Source organism: Astyanax mexicanus, chromosome 9 (genome assembly GCF_023375975.1).
Source record: "Astyanax mexicanus isolate ESR-SI-001 chromosome 9, AstMex3_surface, whole genome shotgun sequence".
NCBI lineage: Eukaryota > Metazoa > Chordata > Actinopteri > Characiformes > Acestrorhamphidae > Astyanax > Astyanax mexicanus.
This window is the reverse complement of record NC_064416.1, coordinates 14,983,339-14,998,172: the sequence shown is the minus strand read 5'-3', so window position 1 is coordinate 14,998,172 and position 14,834 is coordinate 14,983,339. Positions and strand designations below refer to the sequence as shown.

Here is a 14,834-nt window from a genome sequence, read left to right as displayed (position 1 = left end):
TTTCATTTTTTTCCGTTTTTTTCAGTATTACAAGTTTTAGTAATTTTCTTTGGTTCTGTGGAGAATTTCGTTTTGTTATTTTGAAATTCGTTAGATTATATTTTTGTCAACATTTTGGGTTTATTTTCGTTTGTTATTTTTCTAATAATAATAGTAAATGCATAATTGATTTCCTTTTTTTTTTGACGGGCGAGTAATAAAAAGTAACGCATAGTTACTTTTACTGGTAACTAATTACTTTTATAGTGGAGTAACTCCGTTAGTAACTCAGTTACTTTTTTGGAGAAGTAAGGAGTAACTATAACTAATTACTTTTTCAAAGTAACGTGCCCAACACTGTATTTGAGTAAAATAAACCTTGTTGTTTTATTCTATAAACTACGAACAACATTTCTCCCATATTACAAATAAAAATATTGTCATTTAGAGCATTTATTTGCAGAAAATGAGAAATGGCTGAAAAAAAATGCAGAGCTTTCAGACCTCAAATAATGCAAAGAAAACACTATATATTTAATTTATGTAAAGTTTTAAGAGTTTAGAAATCAATATTTGGTGGAATAACCTTGGTTTTTATTCACAGTTTTCATGCATCTTGGGATGTTCTCCTCCACCAGTCTTACACACTGCTTTCGGATAACTTTATGCCTTTACTCCTGGTGCAAAAATTCAAGCAGTTCAGCTTGGTTTGATGGCTTGTGACATAGACTTTTTATAGCTGGACAGAGCATCGTCTCTCAAAAGTGAAGCCACTACAGGTCGGGCGCCCCCTGTTGTTCGGTTGCAGAAAGCTGTGTACTCCCCCCCCCCCCCCCATCCCCATAGTTTTCAATGGCAAAACAGACAAATTTCAATCACGTTTTTTTTTTTTCTATTATACTGTAATTATACCTCCTTTATTTAAATGCAACAGCTAGTGTAACCTCTGCTTATATTGTCAAAGTTTTATATCCCCACAGAATTTGTTATTCAGCTCTATTCAAAAAGGTGTGGTTATTGCAAAAGGGCTGGGTTACACCTAGCCGGGGTGGGACCAATAACTGTATGGGTGGGACTATAGACTGTGTATAGCTCTGTGGAGGCAGCCCTCAGGGGCGGGGTTATTTAAATGAGTAGGCGGTCTTTCCACAGTCTTTCAAAAATCATCATTTTAATAAGAGACTATAAGTGGTCTCTTATATTTTTTTTTTTCCTGTGCTGTAGATACCCCTCTTAAGAGTGCACCATTCAGCCCATACATACTCAACAAGTACTTTATTAGGAAAACTGCTGTTACACCCCACCAGGGTCAAGGTTATACATAATGTTCATTCAGAGATGCTTTTCTCTGCACCAAAGTTGTATTATCTGAGCTATTAAAAGCGTTTTAAGCTTCAACCTGTCTGGCTATTCTCTGTTGCCCACTCTCAACTCTTCAACTAGGCATTTCATTTTGTAGAACTGGATGAGGTTTCTTTATTACACCCATCTGAGTAACTTCAGAGAATGCTGTTTTGAAAATCCCTGGAGATCAGCCATTCTAGGAAATACCAACAAAAATACCACACTCAAAATGACAATTTACTTTTTTTTTACACATTCTGGCATGATGGTGATCAAGTTAAGTTAAAAGTTAAACATTTGCATCAAATTCTTGCAGGCATTAAATTTAAACAGGGGGAACAGGTTGTATGATCTTTAGTTAACTAGACAGTGACTTTTCTGTGGTCTGACTTCAGCTACTTTCTTTTTAAATGAAACATTGACTGATCTAATGATGTATATGTTTTGTGTGTTTCTGTTGTAGAAATGTATGAAGTTTAACGTGGAGTCACCGATCTGGCTGTCCAAGCAGCGTATACTTTGCACACTGAACCAGAGCCTGAAAGATGTGCTGAACTATGGTCTGTTCCTGCCTGCGTACAACGGCAAGGCTGGAAAATTTCTGGATGAGCAGCGCACACTGAAGGAGTATCCTCTACCCGCCATCACTCCTATACCATACCTGGAGGTAAGAGTACTGATTTATTACCTTATATCACCACTGATTGAAAACACACTCACTGACTAACCTCACTAAGACAAACCTTTGCTCATTGGAGCCATAAAGTTAATATGTTTTATAGATGTTGCATTAAAAATGATGCTGAATTTCATGCTAAAGCTGAAAAGGTTTCCTTCTGATAACTTCTTTCCACATAGGCCTTTATACTGCACAGTAGAATTGTGTACCACCACTCCAGAGTCTATTAAACCTCTTTAAGAAGATTCTGATTTGCCTCTCAAAGTAGGGATGCAGTGATAATTCATTTTTGCCTTTGGGCCTATTCAAGCACCTTAATTCTGACTATATTATTACCAATCTACTAATAAACACTAACAAAAAACTTTATTTTTATTAAATGGTTCATATGAGACATCATAAAATGATTTTTGTTCAGTAGCATTCTTTAAACTATTTTTAAACTTTGCTAACTGAAATAATGTCATATGTATTTTCTTGTCTGGACAGTCTATTTTTTTTTCATAATTGAAGCTCTTTGTCTCACACCTTCCTTACCGAGAAAATGTGTGTCTGTCATAATTTTAACGCTGTTAAAGAAACAAACATACCAACTGCAAATTCTAGAAACATAGCTAGTTAGCCAGTTGCTGTTTCTCCGCTCAAGCTGGCTGGCATCAAGTGATGAGTGTTGTCATTGTCATGGTCACATGTACACTAAGCGATACTACACATCATGTTTATATATATATATATATATATATATTTTTTTTTTAGTCCCAATCCCTTGAGTTCCTTTTGCATTGTTGTGCATGTGGAAATGCTCTTACTTTCACTACTAAACATATCCCTAGATTCTAGTTGGTCTGGCACAAGTCTGGCACTTTACTTAGAGCGCACAAAGACCTGTTATAATACATTATAATGACAATAACTAATATTATATTTTAGACAATAATACTTCATGAGTGGTTAAAATATATTTATAGGATTATTTAGGGTGTGTTTATAAGTTAGAAGCTTTTTTTATCATAAAAACAGTCTGTAAGATGGGACTGAGTTTCTTGGTATTGACGTATAACATGTTATAAACACAGCTATTAATGATTCATAATTACAGATCATGATGCATAATAAACATGGCTATGATGAATTATACATTTTATAAATATGTATAGCCATGTTTACAATGTCTTATGAATGCATTATAATGTGTTATGAGTATGTTTATAGTAATATAATACAGGAAATTGACAAATCCTGCACCTAACAGCTGGGGTTATGCATAGGGCTCAGCCAGGATCTACTACTCACTCAACTAACAACAATAGCAAAACCACCACAATCTGATACTGGCTCGACAAGAATCCAGAAGCACAGCCTAACACTATGTTCATGGTCCATTGCCTCAACTGCCAAGTAACAGACCTACCAAAAAATAACCTATGAACACATAGAATCCCTCCTTAATCTAAGCTCACTTCCTTTAACTATGGCAACAACACACTTACCTAAGCACAATCACACACAATAAATCACATTATAAGTTGCGTGAGCAGAACACAGCAACCACTACCATCTGATACTGGCTCGACAAGAATCCAGAAGCATAGCGAACTATGTTCATGGTCCGTGCCTCAACTGCCAAGTACTCAGACGTCTACAAAAACTCATGAGACAAATTATTACAAGAGCAGGACCACACCAATCCCCTTCATCCAAACTCTAACACAAACTTCAGTGCAATAGAGTCTTATAGAGATGACATTCATAGAAAGTGCTACCGATACATTTTCTTTCTACATCGTTGTTTAACAAGCTACTCACTGCATCAGTTAGAGTTAAATAACTTGTGGCCAGTTGAAACATAATCACCCGTGCATTTACAGTAGTATCCAATGGAAGGCTCTTACCTATTTGCTTAGTTAAATCCAGGTGTTGACCTTTTCTTGGCCAGGCTGTGTATGTAATACATATGAGACAAATGCTCTCTGAGAAAGGAGATGAATCAGGTCAGGCAGTTCGACTACAGAAACACAGTCTGCAGCTGACATATCCTCATCCACAGTCGTCTACAGTACAAACACAAACTCACACAGCCTGTATTGATTGTGATTTTTCCTTTGAGGTTGTGTGTGTGACAGTTGGACAGCTAAAGATAACAGATCACACCGAACATCAAAGCCATTGACAACAAAGTGGGTGCTCCTGGATTTGTATGTGTCTATGAGTGCCTGTGTGTGAATTACCAGAAGCTGGAGCTACACTTGGACAAAAGTATTGGGACACCTGCTCGTGTATTGTTTCTAATAAAACCAAAAAAAGAGAATTTACCCTGCTTTTGTTGGACTACCTGTCTCTACTGTCTATGGAAGGCTTCCTACTTGATTTTGGAACATTGCTGTGTGGATTTTATTGTATTTAGTAAGCAGCAAGGTCAGGATGTTGCATGATCAACAGCCCCAACCCTTTCCAACTCATCTAAGTGTTGCACTTTTGAACAAAGTTGACTCCAAAGTCCTTTTCTTTGTTTTTTCTTGCAACTTTGTTTTCCTTTGTTCGGTTTTAGAGCTGTTTTTACACAAAACCATTAGCACCACTCCTTCTAGCTCATTCTACTGAAGCTCTCCCTCTCTCTCTTTCTTCCAGAAGCTTCTTAACTCTCCTACATAGAGCCCCTCCTCTCATAAGCACCTCCTTAGTAACCTGTAACCCCACCCACAGCAATATTAACAATAATACACTCTCAGAAAAAAGGGTACCTTATAGTACCTATTAGGGTACAATCGCTTGTCACTGTGGCAGTACCATCTTAGGGTACAGATATGTACTTCTAGGGAACAAATGTGTACCCTTGTATTTTGTACCTGAGGGGGACGAGTTTGTACCCTAGGACCCAAAGTTGTACCTTATCCACAACATGGTCACAGGTACAAATACAGTACCTTTTTGAATGGTACATATTTGTACCCACAGGGTACTGCCACAGTGACAAGACCAACTGTACCTTAAAAATGACAATGCTGTACCTTTCAAAAGACAATTTTGTACCTTTAAAAAGACAATTTTGTACCATTAAAAAATTAAACATAGAAAGTTTTATTCCAGTTTATTAAAGGTTAAAGCCACTGACTTAATAAAAATGTTGCATGTAAGCAGTTCATTATACAGTAAAACAACCAACATATCAGCATACAACATACACAGCCATCAGTGAAATTAAAATGAAAATGTAATGGCATACATGTATAAGAGTGAAAATGCTAGTTATAAAATATCAACAATAAAAAAATATTTAAACTTTGGAAACAACATTAAAAACAAAAACCTTCAACTCTGCCTGGAGGACTTGACAATTGGTTATATTAGGCTTACATTCATTGTAATTAAACAGTACAAAGTAAAAACATTTACCTAGCCCATAAAAAACAGTGTAGATAACTCACAATGAATAAGAACATAACTCATATCAACATTTAACTAAATAACATCCATCTAATATCAGAATCACTGCTCAGGTCAATGCTGATTTTCATATTCAAGCTTTAAAAGGTGAACACTGGTGTGAAATGGACTTGGGGTATAGTAAAATATGATTACGAGTACTAACTTTTGAAGAATTAGCACTATAGGTATAGGGCATAGTGTTTTCACCATTAACAAGCTCAAAGCAGCGCCACACTTAATTGGTAGAATTCTGAGAGCCCTGACATTTAAAACAAGGTATTGAGAACTGAGAACGCAAGTGAAGTTTATTAAAAAGATATATAAGACCCTAAAGAAAAATTATGTAGCATAAAGCTACTTCTCCAGATGCCACCATTTTAAAGTTAGGTTATGGCAAGTTGCCTGTCAAATTTTAAAACCTTTTGAGCTACGTTTGTAATTTATTGTTGTTTGTATTTATTCTCATGTAGATAGTCACCAGATAATTTCAACAATAGATGTAATTCATGCACTTCCACAAACTTCCTTTTGCAAGCTGTTAAACTAGCCTACCCATTTGTTCGTACTCAACATGTTTCACGACACCCCAAGTGCATTTCACACCAGAGTTTTCATTTAAGCGCTTGCATACACTACTCTTCACTTTAGCATCACCCAAATTCACATATATGAATGTCTGCATACCACTAACAAACGTCCATCGGCCATGTATGTGTCAAGTGGCTGAGAGTCAGATTCATCCTCTGGGAGTACACAAACCCAATCAGGGTCATATGCAACCTCATATGCATGAAAGTGTGCATCAAATGATAATGGAAGTAGTAACTTCCCACACAAAAGCCACACAGTGTCCACATTTAGAATGTATTTCACTTGAAAAAATAAGGGAATATTTTCAGTATGTACAAAGCCAATTACAAATACATCCCTAACAGCATACTTGACATTGTCAAGTTTTACTTCTGTTACACGCTGAAGTGTCTTCCCAGACAAATCTGTATCTTTCAGTGCCCTGTGGTAAAGATGTAAACTGTGTGTCCACACTTACACCGGACATTTTTTCATAATCTCCCAACAAGTTTTTTGAAGAAAATTCCCAGCACTGTTTAAGCTGGTGACGTTTGCTTAGAGTTACAGGAATATTAATAAAATTCCTACATGTCCTGGCCACAGTTTTAAAGTACTGTTGCTTGCTTTCAAAACGCATGCACCAAAGTGAGCGCAAGGGTCCATATGACAAAAGAAGCCTTGAATAATGTATAAGATAATGACATTTAGGTGTTATTACATCTTTACCAAATACATAACTTAACTCTGACAGGAAGTCTTTGACAACAGCATCAAGTACAGGAAGGAATTCTCTGTTAATTACAGGTGCAAGAACAATATCTACTATTTCTCTGCATAAAAGAAACACACCCCAATACCTACAACTGGATGGTATACGATGGCCTACCAAAAAAGGCAAGAGTTTAAAGAGACACCATTTTTGTGCAGCTGACCCACTAATACTAGAATTTTGCAATATTTTTTCAGAGATTTCAGCAGGTTTATTTTTTTTTTTGTCATTTTTACCCAATGAAATGTGTTTTAATTCTTCATTAACTTCTTGTATTGTTATATGTTTCTCACAATGAGCTTTACATAAAACAAGTCTCATTACCAATGGTATTACTCCTTCTAGTAAGTCGTGCATGATGTCAGCAGGTAGTGATGTTGTAACATCAAAATAATCAAGTTCATTAAAAGGACAACTACGCTGTACACCATATATTGCACTGTTTGCTGAATTCTCCCTCATACAGTCCAGGTGATATCTATGGACATCAGCAGTTCTCAAAATAAAGTGGTCCTCACTGAAGTGTTCCTTCTTATTTGAATGGGTTGCCATGCAATAGCGACAAATTCGTCCAGAATTAAATGACATTTTGAATCCACCAATCATATGAGCAGACAAATTATCTCCAGAGATGGTAGCCAACGCAGCATGTACTTTGTAGTTGTGGTCACCAAAGGTTACAACAAAACCTTCAGTTGCAAGTACTTTTAAATCATCAATTAATGGTTTCAGAACAGCGTCCATATTTGTTTGTTTAAACAGTGCATTTCTGATCAACAGAGCCAGATGAATGTGCTTTACCTTAGACCTGTACTTGCAACCAATATTGCCTACAGTGTAGTAAAAGGCACAGAGTTTGTGTTTTGTTTTTTTGGAACCTAGTGGATTAACCACTTCAAACTCGTCTTCATAAAAATGCAAACGCAGCGCTTCTGGATTGACAGAGAAAAATGGATGTTGTTTAAAGAACAAACCATCTTGATAATCCTTCAACACATGTTCATCTCTTTTTTGCATACTGAGTGCTTGCATATGATCCCATATATCTTCGTGACTACAATATTTTTTTAAAACATCAATTACTGGTACATAAGCATAACTTCCAATTTCCTGGCCTGACAGATCTTTTACTTTATACTGCACAGGTTCAGTCATTCCCAAGTTAGATTTGCAATATTCTTCTAGCAAATATTCTGAGCGTATTTTTGAGGCATCCTCAAAAAAATCAGCAGATTTTAAAAGTTCCAATAGCTCAGGACAATCTTCAACACTGAAACCATTCTGCTGGAGATGATAAGAAATTATGGAATCATAGTGTTCCTTAAAATCACTAAACAAATTCTTAATATCATCAAGAATGTCCTGTTGAACAGATTTTGGTAGAACATTCTTTTCTCTGCATTTTAATGTGAAATTAACAAGATTCTCCCTGAAATGTGTTAGTAATTCCTTTTTGTTTGGCAGTACATGCACATCTGTAGCATCTTTCTCTAAAGTTACTTCTTCTGAAGATACACCACTGACATCTTCAGCATCATTTTGAATATGTGGCAAAATCTGCGTTTTATGTTTTCTGTAGACATGCCTCCTAAAAGACTCATATTTGGTAAAAGTTCTTTGACAGTTATCAAGACCACAACTTACACTAAAATCTGATTGGTGCGAGTGAATTAACCCAATATGCTGTACCAATTTCAACAACGTGAAAAATCTGCGTGAGCAGATAGGACAACAATACGGCTGTGGCATTCTCTATTATGCCAAAAGGTTAATGATCCTAGTAAGAGCAGTTGGCAGTGGCTTGTCACCAGCTTCAGACACTTTGAGCACATGTCTTTGGATAAATGTTAGCGTATTCCTGATGTGAGGGGGGTAGGCCAGGTTGAAAGTGAAGTAGGCATAGAATGCTGCAAGAATGGCATCCTCCACACTCACAGTTCTGCATATTTCTAAACCCTCCATTTTAACAACAGCAGCATTCCTTCTTTCGCAGAAGACCTTCTTCCAGTCACAGGAATCCAGTAGTTGAACAATGGGATATGGTGTGGCAGGTTCCTCCTATGCAAAAATTAAGGATTTTTAGTTCAGCCATCCAAAAACAATGACAAGCCCTTATAGTAAAGTCACTTCACTTTGCGACCGTGTTGACAAAGCCACGTGTGTATGTACTGCCCCTCTATACATAAAAAAAAACAGCATCCTTAACCTTAAAACATTGTTCCATTGTTGCTCATCAATAATTGTTGATTAATTGTAGTGGTAGATACAATGTGGATTCAATGATAAAATTTGAGGTCAAACTGCTAAGCACTTTTTATTCACTACTAACTGGAATAAAAAAAAAATGGAATTTACCAACTACATAAGGGAGAAAATGTTATTAATTTGCATCATGCTTATCTTAGATTTAGCCTTTCATTAATTTTTATTCATTTCAATCTTTTTACGTGAGATGGACAGGGTGAAATGTTCATTAAAAAGCCAAATGTTTATTCTGCTACACATTGATGCTAGCTTTAACAGTTAGTAGGTTAGTAGTTTTGCTTTGGAACTTCAGCTTGTTTGAGCATAACTGGTTGCCATAATACAAAAGCTAAATTACCTGGACATTGCTCTAGACCTAGGACCTTCTGAAGTAAAGAACACTCCTGACCCACATCTGAACATAAAGTGATTATCTTAAACAATAACAATTTATCCACCCTTACTACCAAAACCTTCAGATATTATAGGGCTTTTACAATAACTCTACGGAAGAGTCCACACAATCTCTACTAATGAATTGCAGATTCATAAAATCTAAAATTAATACTATATGTTTTTCAGAAGCCATATAGTTGATATCCAGATTGGCTCTGCTATGGTGGCTTGCTAATATGTTCTTCCCTGAAAAAAAATACTGTTACTGTGATTTGGTAAAATAAACATGGTTTGGGTACAATTTGAGTAAAAAATGAACTATTGTGGTAAGTGCATCCTGAAAAAAAATAAATATCAAATAAATACCTTTCCCAGTGATATATAGTTCTCCAGCTTCTCTTTGAAGACTGTAGGCAGGAGTATAAGTGCAGCTTTAAAGTCCATTCCTTAAATGGAAAGATCACACAGGAAAAGCTGGCATTAAATTACAAAAGTACATAAATGGCTGCGAACTTTGACTTGACCAGAAAAAAACAATACATCCTTAAACCCACCAAGGTTCATATACACATGCATAAATATTAACTGAAATACCATGTCAAATTGCACACTGAGCAAGATAACTTGTAAAACATACCAATTGTGTCTTCAACAAGTGCCTCTCCTCTCGAGTCCGCATATGCTTTTTCAATTGTAGATTTTCCTCGCAACAGCTTCAGCAGACTGGGAACCATCTCACTGAAGTTCTCACGGAAGCACAGATTTAGGTCAGTGACTTTGTGTATTCGCCCGACTTCCTGACACAACTGCAAGAGACCATTACGAAACAATTAAGTAAACAAAATCAATGCATGAAATCAAAAATAAATTTAATTTAATTCCAGCTTGACATGTATACTTGAATCATAGTCAGCAATTCCACATTTGTTACTGAGAAATAGAACAGTACTCTCACCAAGCTGCTACAGTTTAAAATCATATTGCTTTATGGTACACATTTATTTTTCAAACATCAATTTTTAGAAAAATGGGCAAATAAAAGGTTTAATATGCACTGTATTGAAATAAGATACAGTAAACCGCACAAACTATAGTTTAGTTTCTAACTCACGCCAGTGGCTGTTCGAAGGAAGGGGTATTTTTCAATAGCTTGTGCAGTCATCATGCCGTGTGTGATCTCTCTTCTTCTCCAATGAAACGTCCGAGTCATTCGTTCATTGACTACTGCATTGTCTGGTTGTGTCCTCTGGTACTGTTCTTGTAGAATCTTTACATGAGCATCCACTGAGATGGATTCTTCACCAACAACATCTGGTTGCTGGACCTACCAAAGGACAGTTGTTAAATACATTCACACAAGCACAAGTTAAAAAGACATTTCTGCATTTAGAAGTGGCAGTCATGTCTAACTTAATTACTACTGTACATCCCGAATTCTGCCCAAGTATAGTATATTTATTTTATTGTAGTCAGAGACTACAATAAAACAATAATAATAATAATAATAATAATAATAATAATAATAATAATAATAATAATAATAATAATAATAATAATAAAAACATTTAAATCTTACCGATGGACTATCAATTCTTTGACAAGTTGTTTCTGGTGGCTTGTGTCTCTTGACAACATGGCCAAATCGTTCTTTAAACCTCTTTACCTCTTCATCACTGACAAGGGGAGCACGTTCACTTTTGAATTTTCTTTTTAAGGACATGTGCCAGGTATGCTAGAGAAAGGAAATTAAAAAACCTTAAGACTACTTGTTCCTGTTTTGAAACACTAAGGCTGTCCAAAAAAATATCCAAATAGATGATTTCAGTTCCAGCCTTAATCAGATCTTATAATGATTAGAACTGTTGTATTTTTACTACAAAATATAAGTATTTTAAAATTCAGAACACAAGGCACAACATACTTACATATCCATTGCCCTCCACATCTCTCAAGAAGGGAAACTTTAAGATGAGAGCTTTGGCCACATTCACATAGTCACAGTTTGATGGATACCTATAACAAAATTACACTATACAGTAAGGCTGCAAAAAAAAACAAAAAAAACAAATGAACTAATCATTCAGCATCTATGTACTTACAGTGTGTATTGTGCCATTGCCTCTTGTAAAACTCGAACTATGTTATGCCGGTCAGTGCTGTTTTTGTGACATGGCGCTTTGTTTTCCAAACTTTTCTGCAAGTCCTTAGGAAACTTTGGTATTTCAAAGACACTGGGGAACTGTTTTTTTTTTGATGTACCAGGCACATGACTGCAAAATAAAATGTAATTATATTATATCTCTCTCTCTCACACACACACACACACACAGTACAGGCTAAAAGTTTGGACACACCTTTATATAAATTAATACTTAAATTACATCAGCATCAGTACTAAAAAAAAAAAAAAAAAAAAAAAAAACACTGGCCTTTCAGGAAGAAGGGGCGAAGCCTGGCTCTCAGAGAGATTTTCTTTTCGCACAGTATCCAACTCCATCGGGCGGATAAGACTCATGAATTTAGCTTGCTTTTTGAAAGATCCTGGAAATAACTGAGACACCATGTGGTCTGTTAAACCACAGTGAACAGTTTCTCCATCAACCTCATACTCTGAAAAGTAAAAAAAAAAATAATAATAATTCAAATGTACATATTCATGCACAAGTCACCACAAAGAATAAGAACTAAACATATTGCCCAAGCCTGGCACTACTTTTTAAGCAGTTGCATCTTTATATGAACATTTTAGTTATCATAAATAAATGAAAAACATTTCCCCCCAAACTTGGATAAAACATAGGATAAACAAATCAGGAAGCCATTTTCTCTCTCTCGGAAAATTGCCCCCACGTCTGGAAAATGTGGAATAACGTCCCCGAGTCCTACAACACAGACTGGCACCACTAGCTAGCTAACTAGTTAACTAGTTATCAACTTATTAACACTACCCCTGCTTAAAATGGTTTTACAAAAGTACTGAACATTGATTTAAGCGGTGCAACAAGTCTCCCTCGCCCAGATCTCTACTCTATCTCTCCCTCCCTCTCCCTCTCTCTGAGCGGGAATTTTCTCCCCACGCGCCTTCCAAAGTGAGCGGTTGTAAAAAATTCCCTTAGCCCTTCAGCTAGTTAGCTGTGGCTAACAGACCAAATACTGCATTATCTACACAACTCATGCATACAATTATCTAACTCTACACTTTGTGAAGGGACAAGCATTTTTTGGCGCCAATAACTAAGGTTCCCTCACAAAAATGGGGTCTGCAAGCTAGATAGCTAGCTAGCTAACTTAAATACGGTGGCAGAGAAAGCCCAACGCAGTGCAAATTGAAAAGCGCTGCAAAAGCACAAAACACATCCATCAAAATTACAACACAGACGCAGCAAATAGAAAAACGCGCTGCAAATAGAAAAACGCGCTGCAAATAGAACCACAACACAACGGAAGTGAGTCACAACACAACGGAATTTTCCCGGGGGACCTTAAAAGATGCTGTACCAGCTAAGCTGCGTCTTCAGTAACGTCTCGGACTTCACTATGTGTACAAAGGACAATAAGTGGCAAACAAGGCGTTTTGTGAAGCAGAACTTTTAATAATATGCACACAACCGTGGTAATCACAGGTAATAAACATAACTTACTTTTCAGAAGCTTGTTTGCCACTTATTGTCCTTTGTATACAGCTGGTACAGCATCTTTTAAGGTCCCCCGGGAAAATTCCGTTGTGTTGTGACTCACTTCCGTTGTGTTGTGGTTGTATTTGCAGGGCGTTTTTCTATTTGCTGCGCCTGTGTTGTAATTTTGATGGATGTGTTTTGTGCTTTTTTTACAAAATAATTTTATAGTAAATACAAAAATTAAATAAGGAAAGTATTTCACATCTTATTATGAATCATATGTTCTTAGTTGTTACATTTCATATTCATCTAAATAAACACAATGTAACCTAATCTTTTTGTTTATATGATTGTATGAACTTGCCACACACTCAAAGCAAAGAAGGTGCTTTAGTATTTAAAATATAAGGCTTCAAATGACTACAAAGTTTATTCATTTTTTGCTCATTTGTTAACGCCTATCTTTAACATTTTATGTTCATTGTTATAGAGTGTACTGTATAAAGGATTTTGTATGTACTCTACAAAAATGCAGATATGATTCTAGTAAACTATTTTAAAACAAAAATGCTTAAATATTTTAGAAGGATCAGCTGTTAATGTATTTAAATAAATTCCTAATGCAAGTAATATAACATAAAAAAACATGAACTACTTGTAAGTACTTTTGTGTACTTTTCAATGCTTTGTACCTTTAAAGGTACTGAACAGTACTATGCAGGGTCAAACATGTACCATTAAAAGTACAGTTGTTGATGGGGTACATATTTGTTCTTCAAAGTACAGTATTTGTACCCTCATGTACCTTTATTTCTGAGAGTGTAGGAAAAACAAATAGACCATATTTAAAGCAGAAAAGGCAACAGAAATACATGTAAAGTAAAATATAATTCTGTCCGACAACTTAAATATGCCTCAGTGGGGTATAACTAAAATATCGTTATAAACTGGTATTTATTAAGTGACAACACAAGCAGTATTAGATGGAGCACTACACATAATTCCAAATAACACAGTTCACCACTTCTCCACAACTCAATGTTGTGTTGCTTGTGTGTATGTGTGTGTGCATTTGCACATCCGTGTCAGAAATAGGCAATAGGCTTAATATACCTGAATGCATTCATTACAAGGGGTGTCCACAAACATTTGGGCAAAAAATATATATAGTGTAATTAATGCTGGAAGTGTCTGAGAACTTGTAATGGCATCCCCTTTCTCAACTCCCTTTCCCTCAGTGAGAGCAGTTGGGGAATACTATTATCATTTTACTTGATTTATCACTTTAATTAAGATTGTAGGTCCAGAGAGAGAGCGAAAAAAGGAGGGAGAGCGAGTGACTGAGTGAGTGAGTAAGTTAAGGAATAAGAGAGAGAGAGAGAGAGAGAGAGAGAGAGAGAGAGAAAGAGAAAGATGTATGAAGCTGCAAGGGCTGAAGCCTTCCACACTTTTTACTCAATGCCCTTCTCCATATTTCTACCAAAGATATGGTGCATTAGAGCTTGTTGTTATTTTGAATCTGAAGTGCAGTTTACACCGAGTATACATTTTTGTTTGTTAAAAATGTATACAATGTGTTGTGCTGGTATAAGTGGATCAGATACAGCAGTGCTGCTGGTGTTTTTAAACACCTTTAAACAATGTCCTCCACTCTATTAGACACTCCTACCTACAGCTGCTTCACCATGTAGAAAAAGTAAAGTCAGAAACAGAAGCTCTGAATATGTTGCTGCACAGTTTACAGTGTTGATCATCCTCTAGTGCTTCTCCAGTGGTCACACAACACTGCCCACAGGATGATGCTCACAGG

General features: G+C 36.1%; 2 protein-coding genes across 4 annotated transcripts in view; one reads left to right on the top strand and one right to left on the bottom strand.

Annotated features, from left to right (window-relative positions):
* shank3a (SH3 and multiple ankyrin repeat domains 3a) overlaps positions 1 to 14,834 on the top strand; it is a 475,306-nt gene that overhangs the window by 197,692 nt on the left and 262,780 nt on the right. For all 3 annotated transcript variants that reach the window (XM_049483671.1, XM_049483669.1, XM_049483670.1), the window contains exon 3: positions 1,787 to 1,990. In XM_049483671.1, the coding sequence (XP_049339628.1) occupies positions 1,787 to 1,990 (204 nt within the window). The remainder of the gene's footprint in view (positions 1 to 1,786; positions 1,991 to 14,834) is intronic.
* Positions 7,974 to 11,677, bottom strand: LOC125804607 (sterile alpha motif domain-containing protein 3-like). Its single transcript, XM_049483673.1, has 7 exons — positions 11,507 to 11,677; positions 11,333 to 11,420; positions 10,984 to 11,139; positions 10,519 to 10,731; positions 10,045 to 10,213; positions 9,774 to 9,853; positions 7,974 to 8,825 (listed from the first exon to the last, which is right to left on the bottom strand). The coding sequence occupies exons 1-7, from the start codon at positions 11,521 to 11,523 to the stop codon at positions 8,523 to 8,525; spliced, it is 1,026 nt and encodes a 341-aa protein (XP_049339630.1). The 5' UTR covers positions 11,524 to 11,677; the 3' UTR covers positions 7,974 to 8,522.